General features: G+C 38.6%; 1 protein-coding gene across 1 annotated transcript; it reads right to left on the reverse strand.

Moving 5' to 3' along the window:
- Positions 1–3,669: 3,669 nt before the first annotated feature.
- LOC142339808 (uncharacterized) lies at positions 3,670–9,629 on the reverse strand. The gene is made up of 5 exons (XM_075390091.1): positions 8,631–9,629; positions 7,617–7,826; positions 6,703–7,001; positions 5,905–6,375; positions 3,670–4,164 (listed from the first exon to the last, which is right to left on the reverse strand). The coding sequence occupies exons 1-5, from the start codon at positions 9,160–9,162 to the stop codon at positions 3,904–3,906; spliced, it is 1,773 nt and encodes a 590-aa protein (XP_075246206.1). The 5' UTR covers positions 9,163–9,629; the 3' UTR covers positions 3,670–3,903.
- Between the last annotated feature and the right edge of the window lie 370 nt (positions 9,630–9,999).

Here is a 9,999-nt window from a genome sequence, read left to right on the forward strand (position 1 = left end):
GAAATTCTGGGAAAAAAGTGCCAACTAATAACATTTTGAAAATGAGCTCAGTTTTCCCGCAACAAGATGGCCCGCAAACAGCCATGAACAACCGGTCAGAGGTGGAAATAATTTTATTCATAACTGGAAGAGCGTATCCAACTGTACAAGAGAGAAGTGAAAACCAAAATGTGGATTCTTCACAGCCGAGACTGAAAAAAACCAACTTGGCGAGAGACACAGTTATAAGAAAAATTATTATTAAGATTTGTGAAAAGTATACAACCTCTGATCGAGGCAATCTCGAATTGCAAAACCTCCAAGATCGTCTTTCTTGGTGGTCAGCGTCAAAAACCATGTCAGTTATTCTTCCGCCCGAATCTAGTTGATCTTCGGTTTGACTCATTTTGAAACAAAATTATTCAAAAAATGAATTGCTTTTCAAGAATGTTACATAAATATTCAACAATAAAAAATTCATACAAAACATATCCAGAGTCGTTGTCTCCTTGTTTGTAAGTGATTGTATAGTTTGCATTCATCGAATCTTGTTTATCTCTAAAAACAATTGACTCTACATTGTTCTCTTTAATCAGCTGCTTGATTTCATCGGGAAGAGTCCCATCGTCCAGAGACATCAGAATTGGCACTGCACGCTTGGGCGTAGATAAAGGGGTTAGTTTCAACCTTTTCATTTTCTCTTGTAAAGACATGGTACAATTGAAAGTACTCCAGTAGAGAAAGATACTTCTTGAAAGCTTCTATTTCAGCACCAGCACACACGATCTGCTGTTTTCTCAAAACTGTTTGCCCTCTTGTGTCAATTTTTTCTTCCTTGATAAGAGTAACCGTTAACTGATTTTCAGGCGTTATGCAACTGTAAACTGTCAAATTTGGAGACAAATTCACTTGAAGTAGAGACGGAGCTGGTTTCTCCAACCGACGATTCATTCGTCAGCCACTGCTAAAAGAGTTTTGCCTTCTTATTGGCACAATGCTTGCTTCTTTGTCGTTTTGGGCAACTCAATGCATGTAATTTACAAACTGGTGTCTCCCGATATAATTTCAAGTGTTCAATTTTTGGGCAAAACAAAGTTTCCAAGTTGATAACGTTCCTCTGTAACAGCTGCGGTAAAGTTTCCGTTTTTTCTAATCCTTTTGCGTAAAAATCAGAAAAGGGAAATCGAAGAACTATACTTTGAAAAATCTGTTGCAAATAATGATAAGGGTACTCTCCTGTCTCCCACGAGAGACCATGAAGAAATTTAGATACCCACAGGAAAGATCTTTGCTCACTCGAAGAAAGTATGTTAAATGAGTTTGGAGGTAAAAACGAAATTGTATCGTTGTAATTTTTGGTAGATACCGCAAGTTCTTTTATTATAAATCCAGATTTTTTACTTCTAAAGCCTTCAAAATCAAGAACAACTGCTCCAGATTTCAACATTCCAGCAAATTGAATAAACTATTTTTGAAGGATTTTACGTATAAACAAAAAGCAATTCCAGTCACATGACCAAGGTACTCATTTGTGACTGAACAAGGTAATACGTAGAAATAGCCTGAACCCTTTTCACTATATTCATATACAAAACCGGAAGCGTCGTGAAGTATCGCTTGCAGTCTCAAAATTTTGAACGATTTAAAATATTTGTCGAGGGCTGAATTGTCGATGCCAATCAAACCACCATAGGGTCGTAGTTTCAAAGCTATATCTAAATCAATTTCAGGATCCAAATGAAGACAAGTAGCTAAAAAGTATAAAAACCGTTCACCGTATTGTGAATATTCTTTTTCGTTTTCCTTATAAGTTTCGTGAATACTCTTCAAATCAACTGTAGCAATTGTAGCCATATGATTTTATGAACGCTCACTCAAAAATGACTCTAGCCAGGCTTTTCCGCACAACCTACATGCCAATTTACATGTATCACGCACGGCCGTTGTTTTACATGTAGCGCCGCCAAGGATAACCCCCTATTATCACACGTATTAATTCGAAGGATAACCCCCCCTATCTTAGTACCCTATTATCTTACTACTCTGGTCTGATCAGGCCAGTAGATACAGTCTGTCTCTACAGTTCCACCAAGTGTGTGAATAGTCTAATTATAACGTGGTCTCAGGTCTGAATAGTTTTGTGATAAGATCTGAATGGTCTGTACAGAGCCTTTTGCCCTATCCAGAGTCTGTACGGTCTGATCAGAAATTTTTGCAGAGTCTAGAGAGTCTCCCAGGTTGAGGTCCAGACCAAAATGGCTTCTGATCAGACCGTCCCAGACAAACGCGACCTCTGATCAGACCAACCCAGACTGAACCGTCCTCTGATCAGACTATTGTGCGCTCGAAAATCATCCTCTGATCAGACTAGTGTGCGCTCGAATCCACCTCTGATCAGACCGAAGTGCGCTTGAAATAGCCTCTGATCAGACTGAAGTGCGCTCGAAACTTCCTCTGATCAGAATAAAGTGCGCTCGAAATCACCTCTGATCAGTCAAAAGTGCGCTCGAAGTTGCCTCTGTTTAGACTAAAGTGCGCTCAAAATATTCTGAACAGAGAAGGATTTTGAACATGAACAAATCTCTCAATATCGTTATAATATATTCATTTCATGCATGAAAATTGAGGTTATCAAACTTATTTTCAACTAATGAAAAACTAATTCTAAAAGTATTGCTAATAAAACTAAAACAAAGGAAGTGCCGAAAAATTTATTGGGTATGCCATTAATTTATATTTTTAACTGAATAAATGAACTTAGACAGCTTTGCATAAAAACATCTTGATCTACTTTGATTCAAAATATTTTCTTCAGGGGACCAGCAGTTGCTATCAGCTGGACCCCTTGGTTCTGATCGACCCCATCAAATTTTCAGACGGAGTTCTGATCCGAATGCTGCTTTGTTGTTGAGTCTCACCCGAGACAACAATTGTCAGTAAAAAAATATGAACAAAAATTCGCTCAACTAGGCCACTGGTCAGACTAGTGTGCGCTTCAAAGCGACCTCTGAGACCGAAGTGATCTCTGATCGGGCAAGTTCCAGACCACTGTTCAGGCAAAAGTGCGCTTGAATCCTTTTCCAGACCATGTAATTCGAGCGCACCGAGAACATGCGTGCGCTCGAAGATGGTCTGATCAGAGCTCAATTCGGTCTGTCCACCACGAGTTGGGCTGCACAGAACCAAGGCTGGTCCCCCCAATAAAGAAGAGATATCATATCCCCCAGGGGACTGTTTATTGAAAAGCACTTCACAATTTGATTAAAGGAAAAGTTTAAAGTAAAAAACCACGCTAAAGACGAAGTTTTGGTATTTAACCTTGAGCTGACACTTTTTTCTTTTTTGGCATCTAATATTTTTTCATTGAAGAACCCTAAATCGACGTACATGAAGTGACGTCTATTTTTCGGAAAATTATATTAAACCAATGATTACTGCAACTTTAACAGTTAAAATTGTCAGTCGGGGAACCCTAAGTGCGCAATTGAAGTGGGTCTGGTACCCTAGTGTTCGACTCAAGTTGGTCTGTCACCCCCAGTGTGCGACTCAAATCGGCCTGTCACCCCCAGTGCGCGACTCAAGTCTGTCTGATCAGAGACTATTTTAGTCTGGATGGTCTGATCAGAGCTGGTTTCGGTGGCGCACCTAACCTTTGGTACCCTAAGCAGTCATACTAGTTTAAAATCGATAGCAGAAATGTAAGTTTAATTGTGAGAACTATCAAAATTATTATTTGGTACATATTTATGCGTCATTGAAGCTAAAGGATAAATTGCACTGCATCATAAAGAGTTTCAATTTTTGATCGAAAAATTACGCGATAATAAAAATATATCGGCTCTGCCGTCATTTCAACTCAGTTTTTTCAGTTTTGTTCAATCTAGTTATTTCATTCAGGCACTTTTTGAAGAGTTTGAATTTGAGTCAAGGCACTTGAGTAAGGCTCGCAGAATTACCGCCATTATTTGCATTGTTATTGTTTGTTGTTGACGAAATAGATGAAACGCTACTTTGAGGTGAAACTTGTTGCAGATTTGTGGAAGAAGAGTTTTGGGAATCTTTTGAGGAAGTGCTGGAAACGGATCTCAATTTCAAGGCTGCTGCGGCTGCTTTGCTGTGTTTTCTAATTTCGGCCGCATCTTTCTTCTGCTTTCTCCATTTAGCTCGTCTGTTCTTGAACCAAACCTAAAAAAACAAAACAGTTATTAGTAAATCAAGCAGTTTTAAAACTTATTTATTGACTTTCATGGTTTATTTACAAACTCAGTATTTCAATCATTGAATTGCTGTCAAACATGAATATATCTCAGACAAAAATGTACTGTTGCGACATAACATGCGTCTCAAAGCGTGTGTTTTATTGTCAAAATATTTTATAAGCCATTTGTTAAAAATAAATAGATTATTACTTTTGAAAAAAAATGGCTTCACCGTTAGTCATTTAAACTCCGCTCAATTCTTAATAATGGATTTTTTCATTATTTGGCAAATCTTTTAGTACTAAAGTTTAGCTCATTTTTGCGGATTTGAGATAAGAAATTACGTCGTTGGAATAGTAAATTTTGAGTTTTTAACTGCAATTTGAAAGCATGCTGAAGATTATATTATTGAGAATTTTGGAACCATTATGTGTTATTTTCCTGGCCGGCTGTTAAAATCAATCAGATTACAATAATTCAACTGCAAGTAGACAATTGACACAATTAATGGAGTTCCCTTTGATCAATTTGATAGCTGTTTATCCGGAACAGGTGATTTTTACCTGCTGATTAACCCTCCCCCCGCTTTGTTTACTTGTTTACTTTAGGATTTCCGACACTAGACTTTTGATTGCCCAATCACTTTATGCGCCCGTTACTAATAACACAACACGTAGACAATTTGAAACCTGTTCATGTGGTCGGGGGGGGGGGGGGGGGTGAGTTTAAATGGGTAGAATATTTGATTGGGTGAAATTTGAGGTAAGTAATGAGATAATGGGTTTTTGAAGCGTGTCGAATCGTAAAGTAATCGTCTTCCGCCCATTTGGGCAAATGTGATAGAGGGAAATGGGAGCGACTGTTTGTTCACAAGTTGTGATCAGATTATATCTTCAAATTGCTTCCTCTTATGCCCTAGCTACTATCTCTCTTTGTTCACACTTGAACAAGTTTGTTTTCCCACCGCATTGAGTGAGTGAGCGGTAGAGCCGATTTATGTTTGTATTCTCAGTGGAAATTTTTCATTATAGAGGAGTTTATTAGATCTTTACAAAGTTATGTTCAAGGCCAGTAGGAAATTCTGAAATCAAAACGAGCGAATCAGCAACGCCACGAGCGAAAATGTCATTCGTATGTGCTACAAATTATTAAGGAACATCTTTCCTTTACCCTCATCAAGAATCTTTAGATAACAATGTGTGAATAAACTTTTTGGCACTAATAATAGGGATAACTAATATTAAATGGTTCTAAATTTAGTTAGTTAAGGCTACTGCTTTGTGTTTCAAACATATGGATCCTTTATTGCGTAAAAAAGCGACGGATTTGTGTTCAGTGAAAGATTTCATTTTATGTAAAGGCTTTTTTTTATTTTAGAGCATGCTAAGCTTCACCGATCATCTTGCTGTTTACATATATGAACATTGTAAACACTAAGGAACAATTTTGTAGCAATTTGAGTTGTAATGATTAAGAAGACAAAAAAAACATATATGAACTCGGGTTTAGAACTCAACCAAAAAATGGTATGAAAAGACTTTTGCTCGACTTTAGTTATGAAGCTTGATTGTGTAATTTTGTCGATAAAGGCCCTCCTCCATTATACTTTTTGATTCTATTCAGAAGTCGAGGCCTATACATGGGAACATCACTTAACAATGAACCTAGTGTCTTCGTAGTTCTGATTCAACGCTCAATTCAAATCTAAATTTAAAAGGATACCAACCTCAACTCTTTCCTCCTTCAGGGACAATTTGTGTGCAACCGCTTCCCTGGTCACAACATCCGGATAGTGACACTTCAGAAATGCTTGTTCCAATTCCTTCAATTGCTCCTCAGTGAAGATAGTCCGATGTCTTCTTTTCCTCCGGGCTAAACTTGCCCTCATAAGGGCACCCTGCCACAAGGCCACGTTCTGCAAATGTACCGGAGACGTCATCAAATGACCCAATTCCATCATACCAAGACCTCCAGGGCCACCAGCGCCTGGACCAACGATTCCAACTCCAAGTCCGGATCCTGGGACGCCGGAACCCCCGGCCAACATTGCGGCGGTGAGTCCGGCGGGGTGGTTTGGTGCCGGATGTCCAGGTAGTTGTTGGTTTAGCTGAGGGAGAGGGATTTGAGGAGCAGCCCCGTTGGCAGTGTTGATTGATCGGAATAAGTCGGGTCTGCTGTTGACAAGTTGCTGCATGGTCTAAAGAGATTTTTTCAAATCTAGTCACTGAATAACGACTATCCTTGAGGAAATAATGGAGATAAAAAATCGGGGTTAAATTTTAGGGGGTTAAAAGAATAGAGTATGAAAAAAACTCGACACCCGTCATGGCTCATGGTGAACTTTCTTAGAGAGCCTTAAAGCTGCTAACAAAAATTGATCAAAGTTTTCGGCCAAGCAATAATATCAGAGCATATACAAAGAAAAAGATGTGAGGTTTCAAAGTATAATTCGAAGCACGAGACCTCTCCCAATTTTTCCCTTTTTGACCCGTTTACCCAAAAAAGAGTGATTGTTCGTTCTCACCTGTTGGTGTTGATGTTGTTGTTGTTGTGCTTCTGTAAGTGCTGCCTCTTGCATCAACGCAACAGCGGCTGCTTGTTGTTGTTGTTGCTGTTGTTGTTGATGATGATGGTGTTGGTGCTGCTGGTGGTGCAGTGAAAGAGCCGCTGCAGCCGCAGCCGAAGTCTGAAGAAGATTGCTGTTATTATTGTTGTTGTTATTGTTGTTGCTGTTTGCTCCATGCTGAATTGCTGTTTGTTGGTGTTGGCTAGTTGGGGAGGTTGAATAGTGGCTCTGTTGTTGTTGTTTATTAGGAAGCTGACCTGAAATGGTCATTGTTAAGGTATACACTATCAATCTAAAGAGTTCGATATAATTTCAGAATCTTTGTTAATTACACTCCGGCGCGATATTTTTTGATTTTATGAATATTTAGTGGTGAACAAAATTTGTTTTCAATGTAATGTGTGACAAAACTGTTTAATTAAAAGTCAGTCAAATTTCAGACAACACAGCTTGCCTCTATATAAAGATAAATTAGGACACACATTCTGCGCGGTTTCGGGAGAACCAACAAATTTCAGATAAGAAAAAAATCCCCAGGGAAATAAACCACGCGACTGGTGAAACTGTTAAAAAGCTGTGCATTTAGCTCATTTGACCATATGTCCATGCCTCAGCGGCCCACGGGTCTTGACATGAAACTATCGAAACCGAACAAGTTATCACGACCAAAATTGTTCAATGAAAACATGATTTATTTCTGTGGGGGTTCATTTCCGCGGGGGTTTATTTTTTTCCTATCGGAATTGGGGTTTTATTTCCTAGATCCCATTTTGCGAAACAAGCCCTTTAGTGCTGATGTAATAATACTCTGGAAAAGTTTAACTAAAAATATACAGGTTGAGATAGACTCAGAACTTCGTGTAAAAATCTACCTTCGACTAAGCCGTGTTGTTGTTGTTGTTGCTGCTGCTGGTGGTGGTGTTGAGTGAGTGACTGAGCGATCAGCTGGAGTAGTCTGGCTGCGTGGTTCTCCTCCTCTGCCCCGGGGGTGCTGGAGGGGGGTGATCCGTTCGAGGGATGTCTGAGATGGGATGAACTTCTCAATGCCGCCACTGACTGGCTTTCTGTCTCTTCTCGTTTTACTGGAATTTAAAAAATGAAATTCCATAACAAACTTTTCAAATCCATCAAAAAAACGCCATTTAAGATATTGACGGAGTTCTGATATGGTTGGAACTTCGATATCGTTTCAGATACTTGATTTTAACATTCGATGCTGATATGCACTAATGGTAATTTTAGTTTTTGGAGCTTCCCTGTGACGCAAAACTCAAAATACCTTCTCAAGTTGTTGATGAAGTTCTGGGAAACGTTGACATATGTCCAAATTTGTAAGATCTTTGCACGTGTTTCAAGAAATGGGGCAATTTACGACAACCTTATCAAAGTGTCATCATTTATTGTAAATATTCAGCTTAACTATATGTTGTAGAAGCATTTCATTCCAAGTTCTGTTTAGAGAATCAGAGAGTCAACATTTTGAATGTTTAGGCAAAATGCATGGTGATCATATCTTCACTCGAAATTTCCATTATAAATTCCGTATTGACTCAACTTTATTTAGAATAATTTTTAAGCTAATGATATCTGATCAAAATTAAGTCAAACTTTTGATATGAAGATTGGAACCTTACATCAAAGGCAAGATACTCTTCAAAATTGTTTACAGAGTTTAAGCTTATTGGGTACAAGTTTATTTAGTTTGGGTGTTTTGGCACATAGGGTAATTTTTCTGGACACACTACAAGCACAGCATTTCATGTTGCTCAGAAACTAATTCGGTTTCCTAATTTAGGTACTTAATCCCAACACCCATTTCTTCTATTCAGAAGTTTTTCTTTTAATAAATTCATCACAAATCCGGAGAAATTAGAACTTAAACTTACTTAAAGTAGGACTGCTGTTTGGGTGATTTCCCTCAGCCGATTGGCTGGTGTGAATTTTGTGATGATCAAAGTCAACTCTGCTTGAATCGGCCGATTTGATTGGTCGGCTTCTGCTCTGCAACTCAGCCAATAGGAGTTGAGATCGAATGTCGGCCTCGCCCGCCGAGCTCAAAAGCGAAACTGCATTCGCTGAATTTGAATTCAATGCATTAAGACTCGCATTGTTCAACTGTTGGTGAAAATGATGCTGTAACTGACTCGAGTTTATAGGCGAAGTATTTTTCAGACCCGCGGATTCCATCAAAAGTTGTTGCAAATTTGGAGCCCCAGTTCCGAACTTGCCCCCCAAAACGGGGGAAATTTCGGCTTCGCTACTGCTGGTGGGTGAAACTTGAAGAAGGCTCAGAGGTGACGTGTGATCCGGGTTCTCATTTTTGATCACACCAACAGCCCCGAAAAGACCCGACAAGGATTGAGCGACGGCGTGGCTCGGGGGCGATAAAATGTTATCAATTTTAAACGAAGAGGACATTTTAATTCATGCAAAACTGTAATTCGTTTTTGTAAAAAAAGTTATTATAATTTAGTTATAAAAGGAGAAAATACAAAGTTATAAACCGATGCTGGTTTGGTGTGTTAAACGCGCGAAGTTACTTTTCAATTGTTTATAAATCAAAGCGAGGTAAGTTAGAAATTAACAAGTTAATCAAGTTTTTGTTGGTGCGATTTTGGACACTTGTTTTGCAAGTTGTAATTGAGTTAAGTTGAACACGAATCGATGTTAGTTATTACTGATTAATTTTTACACTTTTTTCGCAAATTAACAAACAACTATTGGTTAGTCAACTTTGCTCAATACTGGCTAGTCAGTATTTGTGGTGCGCTGGTTATGACGAATGAAAAATGATTACTAACATAAGACAGACCGGTTTTTAATTGAGAAAAATGGAAAATAAGTGTTTGCTTGGTTAAAATTATTGTGATAAATCTAGTCGCTAGTTTACAAAAGAGCAATGTGTTGAGGCGGGCGAGTGTTGTATTTTACATTAGAGTATTTCCTGCAAAAGGTGATTAAGAATTTTGCTCAAAGGAGGGAATTTCGGGGGAGGGGGCTTCGAAAAAGTTTAAACACCTGTCAACGAGTAAATCGTTTTCTTTGTTTTGAGGCGTCAGGATTAAAGATTATCCTCATCAATAACTATTAATAACGAGTTATAACTAGAAGTAGAGGTATTGGGGCTCATCCCCTAACTGTTATACACGCAATGGTTTAATGCTTGTCAACGCCCTTTGTTTACTACTCAAAATAATCTCACCATCTGAGCACCTTTCGCCCGGCTTAGCTTCCTGACCAATTTACTAATTCAAA

The sequence above is a fragment of the Convolutriloba macropyga genome, chromosome 5 (assembly GCF_964194025.1).
Source record: "Convolutriloba macropyga chromosome 5, txConMacr16.3, whole genome shotgun sequence".
NCBI classification, from domain to species: Eukaryota; Metazoa; Xenacoelomorpha; order Acoela; family Convolutidae; genus Convolutriloba; species Convolutriloba macropyga.

Bases quoted from the DNA above. Each gene is read 5' to 3' on its own strand.
- LOC142339808 (XM_075390091.1), bottom strand. From the start codon at position 9,162: ATGTCCTCTTCGTTTAAAATTGATAACATTTTATCGCCCCCGAGCCAC. The intron at 6,376-6,702 runs GTGAGAACGAAC...AAATCTCTTTAG, and splicing joins AACAACATCAACACCAACAG to ACCATGCAGCAACTTGTCAA. The intron at 4,165-5,904 runs GTTGGTATCCTT...TTGTTTTTTTAG, and splicing joins TGAAGGAGGAAAGAGTTGAG to GTTTGGTTCAAGAACAGACG.